Below are 18,158 nucleotides of genomic sequence, written 5' to 3' on the forward strand. Positions count from 1 at the left end.
GAAATATCTCCATCATCTAACAAACAAAACAAGAAGACCAGTTGCTAGCTTTTTGCTGAATAGCAAAATTAATTTTGACGTTGAACTTATCAACGAGTTGAGTTAAGCAAGCAAAATTCTTTGTCCACAACACTAAATTAGATAGTTAATATCAAGAATGTTGCATCTATGAATGTTTTTGAAATCATATAAATCAGGCTTGTTTTGTAAATTTCGTACAAATATCAGGTCTAGTTTGTAATTATGTATAAATATCAGGTTCATTTTGCAATATTTCTTAAAACCTGGCAAAACGACGAAAGCTATCGACTTGATGATACAGTTTTGAGCGGGTCGGGTCGGGTCGGGTCATAGGCATGATCCAGCCGTTTTTTTTCTGCTATACAAGAATCGACTTCGATTTCGCCGTTTGGTGGGTTTGTATAATTGATCGGAATCAATGGAAGAGTCCGTCGTAGTCCGCCGTGAAACCGATGGAGACGGAGAAGCCGTCTTAGCCGTCTTTGCACAACTGAAAGTTCTCTGCACGGAGCTTCAAATCCTATCGCGAAACCCTAAAAGGAATCCGGGCACGATCCCTGCATTGCTCCACCTCCTTCGCCGTACTCCTCCTGCCACTCTCCAGTCCTTCTTCAAGTAATATATTCCTCACGTCTTCAAGTTTTCGCTGTTATATATTTCGCTTGTGGTATATCGTCGACTTGACTGTTCATCGTTTGGGAGGAATGTGTAATATAAGTGGGAACTGTTTTGTTTCAGCTACACTTTGTTTCCATTGCTTCTTCTGTTAGACGCCGCAGTTGCTTGCAGAAGTGAGAAGATAAATCAGCCTAAGAAATTTCCAACTACACCTTATACTTATAGAGTGAGTGATAAAGTGGTGGTAGGCGTAATCCATTGTCTTGAGGAACTTTTAAAGAAGGGTCACATTGGATCCATTGATCAGGTGAAGTGGTTTAATATTCTCACTTACCTTAGTTTGGATAACATAGATATTCTCAGCTTAGTTATAATAGAAAATTACTCCCACAGATGGTTGTAGTTATGAAGAAGTTAATTAGTGGTGCTGCTCTACCCCCATCTGTGGCTGCTGAAGAGTTTCGTGAAGGGATCATCAGATGTTTCCGCGCAATTATCTCTGGTCTGCTTCCATGCTCTGGTGATTTTTGCTCATGTCAGCGCACTGTTGGCTGGCCTCAACTGTCAGATACAAAAGATTATCAAGCTCAAGTTTCAGAGTCTTTTAAGTATGATCTAGACACCGGAGAGTGCTTGCTTGCATTTCTTCAGTCTCCGTCTGCTTTGGCTTCTGTGGGTCATTGGCTTTCCATTCTTCTCAAAGTAACTCCCTTTTCTCCCTATGCTTTACTTTCTTTTTTACTATGGAGTCTTGTAGTTGTATACATTCTAAAGTAAATTAATTTGGATTACTGCATACAGGTGGCTGATGCTGAGGCTTCTCGAGGAGATCGAGGAAGTGCAAACCTTCGAGTTGAAGCCTTCATCGCCTTACGGATACTTGTAGCTAAGGTAACTATTAAATTTCTAAAAAATTAATATGGAAACCTTTTTAAGGAAAAATATCTTCTGGACCATTTCTGACACTTATGGGTCCTAATGAGAACATGTTTCTTTTTGTAGATTGGTACTGCTGATGTGTTGGCCTTTTTTCTACCTGGTGTTGTTAGCCAAATTGCCAAAGTGTTGCATGTTTCGAGAGCAATGATAAGCGGTGCTGCCGGAAGTGTTGATGCATTGGACCAAGCAGTTAGAGGTTTAGCCGAGTTTCTTATGATAGTCCTTGAGGATCAAACTAATTCATTGGCTCTCGGCATTTCTGATGATGATACTAAGTCGCAGAAGCATGAATCTGCGCACTCAATTTTGGACGAACTTCGTTCTCTGACAACAAAATCTCAAGGGCAGAGCGACGAGCTGACAGAAATTACAAACCAAGACATTGTAACCATCAATGTACCTGCAAAACCCAATCTGAATCCGAGTCGGGACTCCTTTCATGTTGAACGTACAAAGGGATGGTTAGATAGCACTACTTCTCACGTGAATAAGCTGTTGTCTGAGACATTTCCCCATGTATGCTATTTTCAACACGTATATCCCAAATCCTTTGGAGCTGTTTTGTCTCAGTACTGATATCGTCGTAATTGGTTTCAGATTCTTATTCACCCAGCCGGAAAAATACGATGGGATTTTCTCGCAGCAATACGTGGATTGCTATCTAAGAGCTCTTGTTCGCTGAAGGGGGCTAGATTAGTGATGTTGGTAGGTTCATAACTAACAACAACACATCAGTTTGGATATTTGATATTCCATTCCAATGATTTTGCCACTGGATATATTTCTTATAATGATGCAGGAATGCGTATGTACTCTGGCTGTTGATGACTCCGATGAAGTTTCTGTAGCAGCTCAGGAATTTCTTGATGATTTATTCTCCAAACGTACAAATCACCACATAGAGAGTGATGTAATCAAGATCTTTAGCAGGTATTGTTCTCTTTGTTGTTATATTGTTTCTTTCTTTTGTATCCGGCTCTCTTAAAATGTATGTGTGTTTTATTCTTCTTCCGGGACTTGTTAATGACAACAGACTGCTTGAGAGGCTTCCAAAAGTGGTTCTGGGGAACGAGGAATTGCCTGCACTTTCAGTGGTGAAGCAGTTACTTGTCGTCACTTACTATTCTGGACCGCAATTTTTGGCCAATCATCTTCAGTCTCCCGTATGTATTCTTTCTCACGCTCATAGGTTTGATGCCACTTCTTTCTTCTATCAGCAAAAATTTAGTTCCAAAAACCAAACATGATCTGATAATGGCTTGCGATATATGATTAATTCTTCTTGGCATTATGTTATGTAGATAACAGCCAGCAGATTCCTGGATATATTTTCTCTCTGTCTGAGCCATAATTCAGCATTCACCGGTTCTCTTGAGAAACTCATCGCAGAAAGGCCTTCATCATCGACAGGTTACCTCCCTTCAATCACAGAATTAAAAGTGGGGAGTCAGGAGACTGGATACAACCGTACTGTTCCAAATTTCACTGAAGCAGATCAACTAAATTTGGAGACATCGTCGGCCACTAGCTATATGTTACCTCGCATGCCTCCATGGTTCTCTTACGTTGGTAGCCAGAAGCTCTATGAGATGCTTGCTGGAATCCTTAGACTTGTAAGATTATCCTTAATGGCAGGTCATTTCAAATTCCTCCGAAACCATTTTTTTTGTAAATTACTCTGCATTAAGTTTATAGATGAGGTGGTTACTGATAATAAATGACCTCGTTGAGTTTGTTTGCTAGGATTTGAAAATGAAGGGCATTTAGCAGTCATCCTGGATATTCCTCTGGGGGTTTTCCGTAAACTAGTTTCAGATATTCGTGCAAAGGAGTATAATGGAGAAGACTGGCAGTTAGTTGGCCAGGCGGCAACTGCTGCTTGTATACTGAATGAGCTGATTTTTGGTCTAACGGATCAAGCAACTGATGCTCTCTCAAGACTGCTTCGGAAGTCAAGAAAGGGAAGTGACAAACTTTCCTGGGAAATCTCATGGCATAAACGTGCAAAAAGTCATCTGATTGATTGCGTTGGTAAAATCTTGTACGAATACCATTCTTCTGAAGTGTGGGATCTCCCTGTGGACCAAAAGACAATTCCTGGGCAAACTGATTCCGATGTTCAACTTTTTAGTCCGCATTTCTTAAAAGACTGTGCAATGCTACACCAAGTTATAAGAGAAGGAGTAGGTGTATTTTCCTTGTGTCTTGGTAAAGATTTTTCCTTGTGTGTTGGGAAATATTTTGTTCCAAGTGGAGAGAGGGAGAGAGAATGGAGAAGGGAAGAGCACCTTGTTGTGACAAGACCGAAGTGAAGAGAGGTCCATGGAGCCGAGAAGAAGATTTGAAACTCATCTCTTCCATTCAAAAGTTTGGTCATAAGAACTGGAAATCTCTTCCCAAAAAATCTGGTATGTTGTTTGCTATGTACTGTGTTGATTTTAATGGATTTTAATGGATTTTAAAATCAAGCAAAGCCTTTTTAGTGGCTTTTCTTTATGATTCTGAATGTATATATTATGCATATGATCAGGGTTATTGCGGTGTGGGCATAGTTGTCGTATGAGGTGGATTAACTACCTCAAACCAGATCTGAAGCGTGGCAACTTCACTGCAGAAGATGAAGAAACAATCATCAAGCTCCACCAGAACTATGGGAACAAGTAAATCATTAGGCTTATCAATTAGTATTGTGATCATGGTGAACCAAAAAACAAAGTGAATTGACATTAAGCTTTCTGCATTATGATCAGGTGGTCAAAAATCGCTTCTCAGCTTCCAGGTAGAACAGATAATGAAATCAAGAATGTGTGGCGCACCCATCTAAAGAAAGGATTTTTTCAGAGCTCAGGAACCGATCTCACTGCACATGAACCAGCTTCATCACCTTGTTCAAGTGATTCTGTTTCTCGTGGGAACGAGGATAAGTCTCGAGCAGAAGATTCTTTGAACATAACAACTAACCATGAGTCGTCATCGAGGAATGGGATGTCTACATCTGTGTCATCGGGTGGTTCCTTTAATCATTCAAACCAAGAAGATGATCCAGCGAGTGGCCTTATGTTTGAGTACATGGAAGAAGATTATTGCGAGTTTAACGACGTTATTCAAGAGGTAGACAAACCCGATCGGCTGGAGGTCCCTTTCGATGCAGATCATGACATTTGGACATCTGTGCCATCGGGTGGTTCCATTAACCATTCAAACCAAGAAGATGATCCAACGATTAGCCTTATGTTTGAGTACATGGAAGAAGATTATAGCGAGTTTAACGACATTATTCAAGAGGTAGACAAACCGGATCTGCGAGAGATCCCTTTCGATACAGATCATGACGTTTGGAGTTACTTAGATGCTCCAAACTCGTTTCAACAATGCGCTGCAAATGAGTTCAGCGCAGCTTCAAGAGCAGAAGAAGAGTCTGATGAGGATGATATTAAGAAATGGTTGAAGAACCTGGAAAGTGAACTGGGGTTAGAAGAAGATGACGGCCAACGTACGAGCTCATGATACATTAAATGAAATTTTTGGTAGTCAAGTTCTTGTTGGGTAGGATTAGTTTGAAATCTCTTTTATCATCTAAAAACAACTGCCATCATAAAACTACAAAACAAGTAATTAACATGTATATTAACGAGTTCAGCAAGGAAGGTGCTTTGTAATTAAATAAACAAAATATCATGTTTATTTTGAAATTATATTTCCTAAATCCTGAACGTTAATGGAGATAGACAAACTAAAAAAACAAAAAGGTGGAAGCTTAGATCTTAGTACTGCCTTGTGAGAGATCGTATAGTTTACTTGGAATAGAAGATATTAGAGAAGAAGATAAAGCAACAATTTTTTTTTTTTTTTAACATTCAAGCTCTCTATCAGTTTGGACGTTGCTATCCGATGCCGTTTCACGTCTACTGAGTTAAAAAAAATTAGGTTTTTTATGTGATAAAAATGTTTGTAGGTTTATTTAACAATAACTGTAAAGATATGAGGTCTGTTTTGTAATTATGTAAACATATGAGGTTTATTTTGCATTATTTCTAAAAACCCTACCTAAAGGAGGAGCAAAAGTCCCGGTTTTATTTTCCGGCCAACGAGAAAGCTATTGACTTGTTACAGTTTAATCGGTCGGGTCTATTGCATCGGGTCGGGTCAGGTCATAGTCTCTACTCCAACGCTGACTTCAATTTCGCGGCTCCATCTCTCGCTCTCTGTTTGCTTACTCGAGTTTGGTGGTTTTGTATAACTAACTGATCGGACTCAATGGAAAAGTCCGTCGTAGTCCGCCGTGAAACCAATGGAGAAGACGTTGAGGGAGAAGCGGAAAGAGAAGCTGTCTTCGCACAACTGAAAGTTCTCTGCTTGGAGCTTCTAAACCTATCGCAAAACCCTCAAAAGGATCCGGCCACGATCCCTGCTTTGCTCCGCCTCCTCCGCCGTACTCCTCCTTCCACTCTTCAGTCCTTCTTCCAGTTAATATATTCCTCACGCAAGTCTTTTTTTTTTTTTTCTGTTTTCACTTTTCTTGCATCTGTTTATCTTCTGCACATGAGCTAACTCTTTCAATTTTTGCGTGTGGTCTACTGTCGACGGTTCATTGTTTGGGAGGAATGTCTAATACAAGAACTGTTTTGTTGTATGTACGTTTCAGCTACACTTTGTTTCCATTGCTTCTTCTGTTAGACGCCGCCGTTGCTTGCAGAAGCGAGAGGAAAAATCAGCCTGAGGAATTTCCAACTACACCTTATAGAGTGAGTGATAAAGTGGCGGAAGGTGTAATCTATTGTCTTGAGGAACTTTTAAAGACATGTTACATTGGATCCATTGATCAGGTGAAGTGGTTTAGAATTCTCCTTTACCTTTATTTGGATAACATTTTGTCAGCTTACTTATAATAAACTGTTTGTTGTAAAATTTATCCGATAGATGGTTGTAATTATGAAGAAGTTGACTAGTGGTGCTATTTTATCCCCATCTGAGGCTGCTGAAGAGTTTCGTGAAGGGATCATCAGATGTTTCCGCGCAATGATCTCTGGTCTGCTTCCATGCTCTTATGATTCTTGCTCATGTAAGCGCACTGTTGGCTGGCCTCAACTGTCAGATATAAGAGATTATCAAACTCAAGTTTCAGAGTCTTATAAGTATGATTTAGAAACCCGAGAGTGCTTGCTTGCATTTCTTCAGTCTCAGTCTGCTTTGGCTGCTGTGGGTCATTGGCTTTCTATTCTTCTCAAAGTAACACTCTTTTCTCCCTATGCTTTCCTTTCTTTTTTCCTATGGAGTCTTGTAGTTATATACATTCTAATTTAAATCAACTTTGATCACTGCATACAGGTGGCTGATGCTGAGGCTTCTCGAGGACACCGAGGAAGTGCTAACCTTCGAGTTGAAGCCTTTATGGCCTTACGGATACTTGTAGCTAAGGTTAATAAAATTAATTTGGAAACCGTTTTGAGGAAAAAAAAATCTTCTGGACCATTTCTGACACTTATGGGTCCTAATGAGAACATGTTTCTTTTTGTAGATTGGTACTGCTGATGTGTTGGCCTTTTTTCTACCTGGTGTTGTTAGCCAAATTGCCAAAGTGTTGCATGTTTCGAGAGCAATGATAAGCGGTGCTGCCGGAAGTGTTGATGCATTGGACCAAGCAGTTAGAGGTTTAGCCGAGTTTCTTATGATAGTCCTTGAGGATCAAACTAATTCATTGGCTCTTGGCATTTCTGATGATGATACTAAGTCGCAGAAGCATGAATCTGCGCACTCAATTTTGGACGAACTTCGTTCTCTGACAACAAAATCTCAAGGGCAGAGCGACGAGCTGACAGAAATTACAAACCAAGACATTGTAACCATCGATGTACCTAAAAAATCCAATCTGAATCCGAGTCGGGACTCCTTTCATGTTGAACGTACAAAGGAATGGTTAGATAGCACTACGTCTCACGTGAATAAGCTGCTGTGTGAGACATTTCCCCATGTATGCTATTTTCAACACTTATATCCCAAATCCTTTGGAGCTGTTTTGTCTCAGTACTGATATCGTCGTAATTGGTTTCAGATTCTTATTCACCCAGCCGGAAAAATACGATGGGGTTTTCTCGCAGCAATACGTGGATTGCTATCTAAGAGCTCTTGTTCGCTGAAGGGGGCTAGATTAGTGATGTTGGTAGGTTCATAACTAACAACAACACATCAGTTTGGATATTTGATATTCCATTCCGATGATTTTGCCACTAGATATATTTCTTATAATGATGCAGGAATGCGTATGTACTGTGGCTGTTGATGACTCCAATGAAGTTTCTGTAGCAGCTCAGGAATTTCTTGATCATTTATTCTCCAAACGTACAAATCACCACATAGAGAGTGATGTAATCAAGATCTTTAGCAGGTATTGTTCTCTTTGTTGTTATATTGTTTCTTTCTTTTGTATCCGGCTCTCTTAAAATGTATGTGTGTTTTATTCTTCTTCCGGGACTTGTTAATGACAACAGACTGCTTGAGAGGCTTCCAAAAGTGGTTCTGGGGAATGAGGAATTGCCTGCACTTTCAGTGGTGAAGCAGTTACTTGTCGTCACTTACTATTCTGGTCCGCAGTTTTTGGCGAATCATCTTCAGTCTCCCGTATGTATTCTTTCTCACGCTCATAGGTTTGATGCCACTTCTTTCTTCTATCAGCAAAAATTTAGTTCCAAAAAATTAAACATGATCTGATAATGGCTTGCGATATATGATTAATTCTTCTTGGCATTATGTTATGTAGATAACAGCCAGCAGATTCCTGGATATATTTTCTCTCTGTCTGAGCCATAATTCAGCATTCACCGGTTCTCTTGAGAAACTCATCGCAGAAAGGCCTTCATCATCGACAGGTTACCTCCCTTCAATAAGAGAGTTAAATGTGGGGTTTCGGGAGACTAGATACAACCGTACTGTTCCAAATATTACTGAATCAGATCAAGTAAAATTGGAGATATCGTCGGCCACTAGCTATATGTTACCTCGCATGCCTCCATGGTTCTCTTATGTTGGTAGCCAGAAGCTCTATGAGATGTTTGCTGGAATCCTTAGACTTGTAGGATTATCCTTAATGGCAGGTCATTTCAAATTCCTCTGAAACCATTTTTTTTGGAAATTACTCTGCATTTTGTTTATAGATGAGGTGGTTACTGATACTGAATGACCTTGTTGTGTTTGTGTTTGCTAGGATTTGAAAATGAAGGGCATTTAGCAGTCATCCTGGATATCCCTCTGGGGGTTTTCCGTAAACTGGTTTCAGATATTCGTGCAAAAGAGTATATTGGAGAAGACTGGCAATCTTGGTGTAATCGAACTGGTTCAGGACAGTTAGTTCGCCAGGCGGCAACTGCTGCTTGTATCCTGAATGAGATGATTTTTGGTCTAACGGATCAAGCAACTGATGCTCTCTCAAGACTGCTTCGGAAGTCAAGAAAGGGAAGTGACAAACTTTCTTGGGAAATCTCATGGAATAAACGTGCAAAAAGTCATCTGATTGATTGCGTTGGTAAAATCTTGCACGAATACCAATCTTCTGAAGTGTGGGATCTCCCTGTGGACCAAAAGACAATTCCAGGGGAAACTGATTCCGATGTTCAACATTTTAGTCTGCATTTCTTAAGAGACTGTGCAATGCTACACCAAGTTATAATAGAAGGAGTAGGTGTATTTTCCTTGTGTCTTGGGAAAGATTTTGCTTCAAGTGGATTTCTTCACTCTTCGCTTTACCTTCTGCTTGAGAGTCTTACCTGCTCCAGTTTCCAAGTTAGAAATGCTTCAGATGCTGTCTTACGTCTTCTTGCTGCAACCTCTGGCCATCCCACAGTGAGAATTTACGATAATGTAATTGGAGTATTCAATCACATCATAGTGTTTCCTTAAATCAAAACCTTGCTGTTTGTTTGACAGGTTGGGCATCTGGTTGTTGCAAATGCGGATTATGTTGTTGACTCTATTTGTCGTCAGCTGCGCCACCTGGATCTTAATCCTCATGTCCCAAATGTTCTTGCTGCTATGCTTTCTTATATCGGAGTTGCTCATGATATATTGCCTTTATTGGAGGAACCGGTAAGGCCACTTGCAGTGAACCGTTTTTTTCCTTTCTTTCATTATAAATTATCTGCCTTTGTTTGATGTTCGCACCCTCCGAATCATGATCAGTGCGTTAAGAACTTTTTATTTCTGTTTTGGGGGATCTGCAGATGCGATTGGTTTCTCAGGAACTAGAAATTGTTGGTAGACAACAGCATCCAAATCTAACTTCACCCTTCTTGAAGGTAGATTCAATCCTTCGATTTTTTCTCTTGTAGTCTTTTAAAATCATTTGTTTTCTTGGTCTAAGAAACATCACAACCTTTGTTGGTACTCCTGGCAGGCTGTTGGTGAGATTGTAAAAGCATCAAAGAACGAGGCTTGCCTATTACCAGACCGAGCCAAGTCTTATAGTGTTCATGTTAAGACCAAAGCATCTGATGCGATAACATCAAGGCAAGAGAGAGGTTCGGATTCTGACAATAAAGTTGATGACGAGGACGAATGGGAAAACATACTGCTTGAACTGAATCGTTCTAAACGATACAGACGCACAGTTGGATCCATCGCCTCTTCGTGTTTAGTTGCAGCCACGCCTCTCCTTGCATCATCAAACCAAGTCTCATGCTTGGTTTCCCTCAGTATAATCGAGGTATTGGATTAGTTTTTTTGTTGATCTCGATCTCTTTCTCTGACATTTCCGCAACTGAACTTAATCCGTAACCTTCCAATCATACAGGAAGGAGTAGTGGCGCTGGCTGAAGTAGAGGAAGCTTACCGAGCTGATACAGAAACCAAAGAAACAATTGAAGAAGTCATTGAGTTTGCTTCACTCTTTCAGCTTAAAGACTACATGAATGCTACAAACGATGGAGCAGACGAAAACCGCCTTTTACCCGCTATCAACAAAATCTGGCCTTTCTGTGTTGCTTGCATACGTAACAGAAATCCCGTGGTACAATCTCTATCTCTCTTCCTATTTTATCTACAGATCTATCTAACGGTTTATAAAACCTTTATCCACAGGCTGTGCGCAGATGCTTAACTGTGATAACCCGAATCATTCAGACATCCGGAGGAGATTTTTTCTCACGTCGTTTCCGCAATGATGGCCCGGATTTTTGGAAGCTTTTAACAACATCTCCATTCCACATTATGACGGCCAAGAACCTCCGGGAAGACAACAAAACGGCTCTCCGGCTTCCTTACAGAACCGTTTCCGAGTCGTCTTCTTCGATTGCTGAAGGTTCCAGCTTGAAAGTGCAGGCTGCACTTCTCGACATGATTGCAGAGCTTTCTAGAGACAAACGCAGTGCTTCAGCGTTAGATGCAGTCTTGAAAAAAGTTGCGGGACTGGTCGTTGGGATCGCCTGCAGCGGCGTAACTGGCTTAAGAGAAGCGGCTTTGAATGCATTGAGAGGTTTGGCTTGTATCGATCCTGATCTCATTTGGATTCTGTTAGCTGATGTGTACTATTCTCTCAAGAAGAGAGATTTGCCTCGTCCACCGTCTCCAGAGTTTCCAGATATGTCTAGGGTTTTGCCTTCACCGCTGCCGGAAGATTGTCGGACAAAGTTTCTGTACGTAGAGTATGGTGGTCGGAGCTATGGTTTTGAGTTGGAGTTTATCTCCGTTGAGACCATCTTCAAGAAAATGCAGTCTCTGGTCTTTGTAGACCAAATGCATTGTTAATAAATTTGCTTGTAAATACTTTTTTCTGAAAACATATGAAACTAAGGATTAATTATTTAATTGAAATTCTGAGGAAGAAAAATACATTTGTTTACTACTAATTAGGCACTAGAAGGGGTTTAATTTGTATTGGGTAAAATATTGAGGGCGAGATGCAAAATAAATAAAAATAGGGGTTTAAATGAAAATTTTAGCATCGAGACCCGACCCGGGAAATCTAAATCCTGATCTCGGGGCCCAAATAAATAAATACGTCGCTCGGTCCCTTGCGAGCCCGTTCGTTCTCTAGTCGGAACAAAAAATCATGGGAAGCGAACGGAGCCTCAAGGAGAAGAAGAGAAGCAGAGGTCGGAGCCAAGATGATTCGTCGTCTTCCGATTGTATGGTTCTTCTTCTTTCCAATCGTTTTCTTATTTTGGGATTTAAGTCATAGCTATTCATTCGTGTTCCCGATTCTGAATTTTGTAGTTTGAGTCGGTGAAATTGTGACTTATTGTTATGTTTGTGGAGGAGGACATGATCTGAGACTGTATATGTTGAAATTGTGTTGTTTATTTATGGACAGACGAAGGGAGAGTAGTTAAAAGGCATCGAGGAACAGAGAAAGATGATGAAAGGGCAAGCAGGAGAAGCGAGAAAAAAAAGAAGAAGGAGAAGGAAAAGAAATCTCACAAATCGAGTTCATGTATGTTGTTACTTCTTTATCCATTTCTGATTTCTCACATGATGACGGTAGTCAACTTCTAGTCATAGCATGTGATGGATGGCCACAATTACCTTGTTTATATGTTTAGTCCAGTTAAGTTTGTGGTATGATAATAAGATTCATGTCTTTGCTTCTTCATCTTGTTGGCTGGTTTGAGTTGTTACTTTGTTGTTGCTGCTGATATCTAATGAGTGATAGTTCTACTCATGTGAGCAGCTGACTCTTCTTTTTCTTGTACGAAACATCAATTTAGCTACCTGTTGGTTAGGGGCGAGCAAGAAAGTATGTTGTTTTGAATAAAACTAAACTGCTATTTATCTCTCATCAGCATGACCTGTATTATGTATCTAAATTGATGTATCTTATATATCATGTATCTTTGCTTTTCTGTATGATCTGTATTTCTTGCTGCTGACATACATTGTTTTATTCTTTTTTTACAGCAAAGTCTAAGGATGATAAGCATAAAAAGAAACACGCCGAAGGTGACCACAAGCTAGTGAGCTCTCTCTCTCTCTCTCTCTCTCTCTCTCTCTCTCTCTCTCTCTCTCTTACAACATATACAAACATCTGATTGTATATTTCGCTCCAACTATATTTTTGTTGGACACTCTGTATGTGTAGGTCTCTTTCTTTTGTTTGGCCATGATTTAATTAAAAAAGTCTCCGTGCCCTATTGTGTAATGTTGGACGGATGATCCTAATTGAGATTCTGATAAAATGTTGTTCTTTTTCGTCTTCTTTTTCCAGAAAGAGGGCATTCCAGAGCTATCAATGGAGGACTACTTCTCGAAGAATAACGAGTTTGCTACATGGCTGAAAGAAGAAAAGCGTACGTACTTTAATGATCTCACAACCGAAGCTGCACGAGAATTGTTCTCACGTTTTGTCAAGAGATGGAACAGAGGGAAACTTGAGTCTCGATACTATGAGGGAATCTCCACTGCCCCACGAACAGCTCACAACTGGATGATCAAGCGTAGGTGAAAAAGCAATACCTTCCTCTTTGGTTACCTCTCTTCTTCCTTCTTATGTATATGCAGCTTGATGGTACCAGAGATACCTCTTTCTAGTTGCTCTACTTAGACCTCTTGTTGCAGTACTTCTTAGATTGCTGTTGAGAGACTTGTTTGTAGTCAAAGCCAGTTTTCAGACGAAGAAAAGACATAACATACCGTTTACAAAAAGTTGCTGAAGAACTATCTTATGTAAAACTAAAACGGTTTAGGTTTACCGCTTTTAGTTGTTCTCTTATTTCTGTTATTGCACTTTTCGAGATTTTGATTTAACGCGGATCGTGTATGTTATTTACCGGCGTTTACAAAGAGATACTTTAAAATGAGTGAATAAAGAGATTCTAAATTGGGTCATTGAGTCTTCACAAATTCCAAAAGTTTTACAGAAGCAAGAACCATAAACTATGTGCAACCAGCCCGCAAAAAAGAGAAAGTGTTGAAATGAAAAATCCGGGTTTGTTGAACGGTTAAGTGAAAGTTTACTCGACTTCAGCCAAGTAGTCATCGATTTCTGCCGGTGTTAGTACCCTGCATATAACATTCTCTTTTCAGATATCGATGGCAATAACAAATATTCTTTTTATTATATTAGTTTGCAGTCTTGAACGTTTACCTGAAAACTTTGTCAGCACCGATTTTGCCAATCTCAATGTTTTTGCTCGAGATTTCTCCCTCGAAACTGTGATAACAAAGAAAGACACAAAGAGGTTTGAGGCTTTTGTAAAATTCTGAAATATAGAAAGAAACTAGTGTTGGTTAAAGTTCTCACCCTTCCTTCAATGTCAATATTGCCGTGTGAATGGCATCATCAAGTTCCATATCTTCTGTGTACCTGATCAGAGTAAAAGATGTCATGACATGGTTCCAAGATCATAAACTCATCATCACAAATGGTAAAATATTACCACCTCTTCTCAAGAAACGTCTTTGCATTCGAAACATTCTTTCCCATTGCCGAAGCTTTCCATGAGAAATATGATCCAGATGGATCCACCTAGTGAAAAATGAAAATCATGAAACATGATGCTATTGATTTATGGATTTTACTTAAACTTTTTTTTAGGATGGTTATATTTTGTTTAATGTGCTGGATACCTGATACAGTTGTGGACCCTTATCATCATACCCAGCCACCAGTAGAGAAACTCCAAACGGCCTAACACCACTATTAACAGGAAAAAAGGAGACAAAAATTAGAAGCCCATTTCAGTAGTCTAGTTTATGGATACAGAATTTCTTTAACAACAATATCTCATGCCTAAATCGATCTTAAAAACTAAGGTTAAAAGAGCAAAGACAAATGCTCTAAAGTTGAAATCTCTAAGCTAGTAACTCCTTTAGCCCTGTTGAGCATATGGGAAATAGTAACCATAAGTAGATTGTAATATACACACTTGACATAGTACTTACCCCGACTGAGTGAACTCTTGCATCACCGTGGCAGTTTCCCTTACAAGTTGAGTAACGGGGATGGGTTCCTGCAACAATAAAACCCCCTTAAAAGTTGAATCACCTGAGCTATAACAGGGTTATGAATATGCAAACTTATATCAACTGGAATTATCAATCCAAACCAGCAAGTATTGAACATTTGTTACTAGATACTCCCAAGAAAAAAAAGAGAAGATATTAAGATTACTTTGTACAGTCGGAGATATTGCTCGGCCTGCTTCCTACTCTTTCGCACAAGAACTCGGAAATCAGGACCCATACCACTACATAAAACGCAATAACCAAAGTTAGCATTGAAATGATGAGGGCACTAAGGGCACACGCACCTAATGAGAGATACTAAGTACCCAAAACAAAATATAAAAAACTCCAATCATCATGCTATGAAACCAAATGCACCATTAAAAAAAGAAGTAGGGATAAGCTGTGGAGAAGAACCTGTAAACAGTTCCAATGTTGGGAGTCAAATGCTGAATCTTTTGAACCTGAAACAGACATCAGATAAACACCAGTGTCATAGGAACTACGCAACCTAGGAGGGAAGTAACACAAGGGAAAGCAGGCAGAGAAGGAAGAGATTATCAAACTTACAGAGGCTTCATCAACAAGAATAGAGGGAAGTTTCTTTTCTGTTGCAATGACAACTCCGTTTGAAGCTGCAGAAAGAACCCACCACACCACAGTGATGATTATATATATACATATATAAGTAGCTTAAAATCTATCTTATAGAAACTTCCAAGAAAAGAGACCTTTAAGTCCCAGAGATGTTTGGCCAGAACCAACAGCTGTTAGGGCATGTTCAATCTGAACCAGCTTCCCTGATGGGCTGTTTCATAAATAAACCAGAAGCTAAATCAAAACCCAGAGGAAAACAGATCCAAATTACTCTGAAAAATGAGATGCATTTTTTTGAAGGATAGACTTAAGTTTATTAAACCTGAATGTGGTGAGAGAAAACGAGTACTGACTGTCACCCATTGCAAAGCAAAGCTACCTTAAGCAAATCTGTAGGTTAAAAATCCAAAAATAAATGTCAATCTTCTAACCAGATTTTGCTAAATAAATAAAAAAAAGTTCAAAGTAAAACCCAATTAGTAAAATAACTTAAATGAAACGAAATTACGTCTGAGCAAGCAAGTACACTGCAGCCATTAAATCTGACATTATACTTAGGAAAAAAAAAACGACAAGATAACTGTCCGAATTAAGAATCGTAAGGGAGGAGGAAACAAAATCAAAATTCAACCCATCAGCTCTCTCTAGACGGAAACTGACAATTAAGATTGAAGAAAAGAAACCCATCAAATCAAGTAAGATAAGATAAAGCATACCTTTTGATAATTTATGTATGGATCGAACAACGAAATGGACGCAAGAGGATGAAGGATGAACCCAAAAGTGAAAAAATTTAAGCTTTCGAAGGATTTCTTGCACAAAGGGTTGTAGTGAGAGAGAGTTAGAAGAAGAAGAATTATGAAACGGCGGCGTTTTACGACTTTATAATTAACTAATTATTGTATGTCTAAAAGTTGTTAATTACGACCGTGTTTTGCTCTCTCTCTCTCTTTCTCTCGGTCGGTCGGTGATTAAATAACAAACCTGTGTCAAATCTATCTCTCCGTATAAAAGGGCTTACTATTATGTTTGATTTCTGTTCTTACAGCGAGCGATTTGCTTTCCCAATACTAATAAAATTTGATTTTCGTTAGGGTCTTTTTTTTTTCAAAAATGTTGAGAGGGGGGGGGGGGGGGGGGGCTACAAATATGATGAGGAAGGTTAATATGATAAAGAAGGCTACTCCGGAGGAGGCTGGGGCTCGAACATTTGTATATTGGGACATCAAACGGTTTCCGGTTCCCCCTGGCTTTGATGCTCGTCGGATCCGTCCTTGCCTTGCACACTTTTTGGAGAGATATGGCTACTGTGGTCCTCTCACCATCAACGCCGTTGGCATACTAACGAACGTCCATGATGACATCCTTGAAGCTCTCTCTTCCACCGGTGTCAATCTTCGTTACGCCCCCTTCGGTTAGTACATCTTCTCATACCTTTCTACCGTAGTAAATAATGGTGGATGGTGAATAGACAGAGAGCTTGAAGTCTTTAGTTTCTTCTGAAACAGGTACCGCCAGCCTCATGGGGCTTATGCATGACTGCATTTATGATAATCCACCCCCAGCTAATATTTTGTCCATATCCAATCCGATGGCTTTCCCTTACGCTAAGAGTGGATTCAACTTGTTTGGGCCTTTTTCATATTCTTCTCTTGAGGAAGACGCCATCAGCTGGATTAAATTAATTCTGTCAGGTATGGTTTTGTTTTTTTTTTATTTTTTTTCCCCTGTCGAGTTGATGAAAATAACTTATCTGTTGCTGAATAACTAACCAGTTTTATTTTTTCAGAGTCAGCTGCACTTGAGGAGAAGGAGGAGGAGAATACGTGCACTGAAACTGATGGAAGCTGGTCTTGCTTATTATGCCGAGATGATTGGTGCGAGTATCTCGGTGGGAGGCTTTAAAAGTTTCTGCCGTCATCTCTCTTCTCTCGAACATTTAGATGAGGTAACAAACCCCATAAATACTTGTTTCCTTTCTCACTCACCTCTTCTTTTGTTTGCCTAAATCTGATGACCCCCATGTTATTTTTTTTCCCACTGGTTGTGCAGAAGTCCACTTTCCCCTCTTTCCAATCACCTGACTATGTGGACTTATCCAGGGAGGAGGATAAGCATCCTCCCACCCTTGTCAGGAATGAACCAAAGGCAAGTTTTCATATCTCTGATAACGCCGCTGATGTTTCTAAATTTTTAAGCTTCAATAACCTCTTACCAGAAGTTTCTTTCTCACTTATGAAGATGGCTTCTCCGGAGGAGGCTTTGGCCGAAACTTTTGTCTTTTGGGACATCAAACAGTTTCCAGTTCCCTCCCGCTTTGATGCTCTTCAGGTCCGCCCGTGCATTACACGGTTCTTGGAGACATATGGCTACTCTGGTCCTCTTACCATCACTGCTGTTGGCGATCTATCACGCATCCCTGATCACACCTTTCAAGCGCTCTCTTCCACTGGAATCCGTCTTTCTCATGCCAAGAACAAGAAAGATTGATTTCTTTTTTCATCCTTATACCTTTTTACATTAATGGACGACTCAAGTCTTTAGTTTCTTATGAAACAGGCGTCAATTCGGTTATGTCTCGGTGGATTTCGGAGAACTCACCCCCAGCTAATATTTTGGGCATATGCGACCCGACTGGCTTCCCTTTACCTCAGAGTGGATACAACATTTTCCGGCCGTTTTCATATTCTTCTCCTCAACAAGACGCCATCCTCTGGGAAACCTTGTTAAAATAACCAGCAAATCTGTTGCTGAACTAAATATTCAGGGGCACTGCATGAAGGATAGACGATTTTATTAAACCTGAACGTGGTGAGAGAAAGCGAGTACTGACTGTCACCCATTGCAGCAAAGTTACCTTAAGCAATCTGTAAAAGTCCAAATTAACTGATGTCACCAGATTTGCAGCATTTGCTAAACCTTAATCCATAAAGACACAATGACCCACACACTCACTATAAAGTTAAGACCAAACACAATTAGTTTAACAACTTAAGTGGAACGAAATTACGTCTGAGCAAGTACACTGAAGCTATTAAATCTGACAAATACTT

At 39.9% G+C, this 18,158-nt stretch overlaps 5 protein-coding genes and 1 pseudogene across 7 annotated transcripts in view; 5 read left to right on the plus strand and 1 right to left on the minus strand.

The window, feature by feature from the left end:
- The window catches only part of LOC109129551 (uncharacterized), a 52,781-nt gene extending 34,726 nt beyond the window's left edge, over positions 1-18,055 (plus strand). Inside the window, exons 2-6 of the mRNA XM_087489849.1 lie at positions 16,200-16,519; positions 16,614-16,799; positions 16,895-17,053; positions 17,158-17,253; positions 17,347-18,055. Of these exons, the coding sequence (XP_087345975.1) occupies positions 16,219-16,519; positions 16,614-16,799; positions 16,895-17,010 (603 nt within the window). The 5' untranslated portion in view covers positions 16,200-16,218 and the 3' untranslated portion in view covers positions 17,011-17,053; positions 17,158-17,253; positions 17,347-18,055. The remainder of the gene's footprint in view (positions 1-16,199; positions 16,520-16,613; positions 16,800-16,894; positions 17,054-17,157; positions 17,254-17,346) is intronic.
- Positions 122-5,270, plus strand: LOC104752346 (uncharacterized). 3 transcript variants are annotated; one of them, XM_019238135.2, is made up of 12 exons: positions 122-636; positions 760-946; positions 1,033-1,341; positions 1,441-1,530; positions 1,642-2,094; positions 2,176-2,283; positions 2,378-2,508; positions 2,612-2,741; positions 2,880-3,213; positions 3,322-3,986; positions 4,109-4,238; positions 4,329-5,270. In XM_019238135.2, the coding sequence occupies exons 1-10, from the start codon at positions 440-442 to the stop codon at positions 3,888-3,890; spliced, it is 2,508 nt and encodes an 835-aa protein (XP_019093680.1). In that variant the 5' UTR covers positions 122-439; the 3' UTR covers positions 3,891-3,986; positions 4,109-4,238; positions 4,329-5,270. The 3 variants fall into 3 exon arrangements, with proteins under 3 accessions (XP_019093680.1, XP_087345973.1, XP_010472756.1); XM_087489847.1 differs by lacking the exons at positions 4,109-4,238; positions 4,329-5,270 and having other exon boundaries at positions 308-636; positions 2,612-2,767; positions 3,322-3,831; XM_010474454.3 differs by lacking the exons at positions 4,109-4,238; positions 4,329-5,270 and having other exon boundaries at positions 308-636; positions 2,880-3,191; positions 3,322-3,831.
- On the plus strand, positions 4,138-5,085 carry LOC147926028 (transcription factor MYB63 pseudogene; annotated as a pseudogene).
- On the plus strand, positions 5,548-11,395 carry LOC104752348 (uncharacterized). The gene is made up of 15 exons (XM_010474457.3): positions 5,548-6,044; positions 6,224-6,404; positions 6,499-6,807; positions 6,907-6,996; positions 7,097-7,549; positions 7,631-7,738; positions 7,833-7,963; positions 8,067-8,196; positions 8,336-8,669; positions 8,780-9,414; positions 9,499-9,657; positions 9,792-9,866; positions 9,965-10,273; positions 10,361-10,576; positions 10,648-11,395. Exons 1-15 carry the CDS (start codon positions 5,836-5,838, stop codon positions 11,311-11,313), a joined length of 4,005 nt encoding a protein of 1,334 aa, XP_010472759.2. The 5' UTR covers positions 5,548-5,835; the 3' UTR covers positions 11,314-11,395.
- On the plus strand, positions 11,526-13,389 carry LOC104752349 (style cell-cycle inhibitor 1). Its single transcript, XM_010474459.3, has 4 exons — positions 11,526-11,693; positions 11,879-11,998; positions 12,463-12,518; positions 12,770-13,389. The coding sequence occupies exons 1-4, from the start codon at positions 11,618-11,620 to the stop codon at positions 13,004-13,006; spliced, it is 489 nt and encodes a 162-aa protein (XP_010472761.1). The 5' UTR covers positions 11,526-11,617; the 3' UTR covers positions 13,007-13,389.
- On the minus strand, positions 13,359-16,090 carry LOC104752351 (proteasome subunit alpha type-2-B). The gene is made up of 12 exons (XM_010474461.3): positions 15,822-16,090; positions 15,428-15,495; positions 15,240-15,316; positions 15,079-15,143; positions 14,926-14,972; positions 14,675-14,750; positions 14,446-14,513; positions 14,131-14,200; positions 13,944-14,029; positions 13,805-13,867; positions 13,649-13,714; positions 13,359-13,563 (listed from the first exon to the last, which is right to left on the minus strand). Exons 2-12 carry the CDS (start codon positions 15,466-15,468, stop codon positions 13,515-13,517), a joined length of 708 nt encoding a protein of 235 aa, XP_010472763.2. The 5' UTR covers positions 15,469-15,495; positions 15,822-16,090; the 3' UTR covers positions 13,359-13,514.
- Positions 18,056-18,158: the final 103 nt, after the last annotated feature.

The sequence above is a fragment of the Camelina sativa genome, chromosome 16 (genome assembly GCF_030686135.1).
Source record: "Camelina sativa cultivar CO46 ecotype springtype chromosome 16, ASM3068613v1".
Lineage (NCBI taxonomy): Eukaryota > Viridiplantae > Streptophyta > Magnoliopsida > Brassicales > Brassicaceae > Camelina > Camelina sativa.

What these genes read in the sequence shown, in the direction of transcription:
- LOC104752351 (XM_010474461.3), bottom strand. Translation starts at nt 15,468, where the DNA reads ATGGGTGACAGTCAGTACTCGTTTTCTCTCACCACATTCAG. An exon ending in AACATTGGAACTGTTTACAG is followed by an intron (nt 14,751 to 14,925) that starts GTTCTTCTCCAC and finishes CGTTTTATGTAG; the next exon opens with TGGTATGGGTCCTGATTTCC. An exon ending in CAAGAGTTCACTCAGTCGGG is followed by an intron (nt 14,201 to 14,445) that starts GTAAGTACTATG and finishes TCCTGTTAATAG; the next exon opens with TGGTGTTAGGCCGTTTGGAG.
- LOC104752348 (XM_010474457.3), top strand. Translation starts at nt 5,836, where the DNA reads ATGGAAAAGTCCGTCGTAGTCCGCCGTGAAACCAATGGAGAAGACGTT. An exon ending in TGCCTTTATTGGAGGAACCG is followed by an intron (nt 9,658 to 9,791) that starts GTAAGGCCACTT and finishes GGGGATCTGCAG; the next exon opens with ATGCGATTGGTTTCTCAGGA. An exon ending in TTTCCCTCAGTATAATCGAG is followed by an intron (nt 10,274 to 10,360) that starts GTATTGGATTAG and finishes CCAATCATACAG; the next exon opens with GAAGGAGTAGTGGCGCTGGC.
- LOC104752349 (XM_010474459.3), top strand. Translation starts at nt 11,618, where the DNA reads ATGGGAAGCGAACGGAGCCTCAAGGAGAAGAAGAGAAGCAGAGGTCGG. An exon ending in TGATTCGTCGTCTTCCGATT is followed by an intron (nt 11,694 to 11,878) that starts GTATGGTTCTTC and finishes ATTTATGGACAG; the next exon opens with ACGAAGGGAGAGTAGTTAAA. An exon ending in ATCTCACAAATCGAGTTCAT is followed by an intron (nt 11,999 to 12,462) that starts GTATGTTGTTAC and finishes CTTTTTTTACAG; the next exon opens with CAAAGTCTAAGGATGATAAG.
- LOC104752346 (XM_019238135.2), top strand. Translation starts at nt 440, where the DNA reads ATGGAAGAGTCCGTCGTAGTCCGCCGTGAAACCGATGGAGACGGAGAA. An exon ending in GGGCTAGATTAGTGATGTTG is followed by an intron (nt 2,284 to 2,377) that starts GTAGGTTCATAA and finishes ATAATGATGCAG; the next exon opens with GAATGCGTATGTACTCTGGC. An exon ending in GTAATCAAGATCTTTAGCAG is followed by an intron (nt 2,509 to 2,611) that starts GTATTGTTCTCT and finishes TAATGACAACAG; the next exon opens with ACTGCTTGAGAGGCTTCCAA.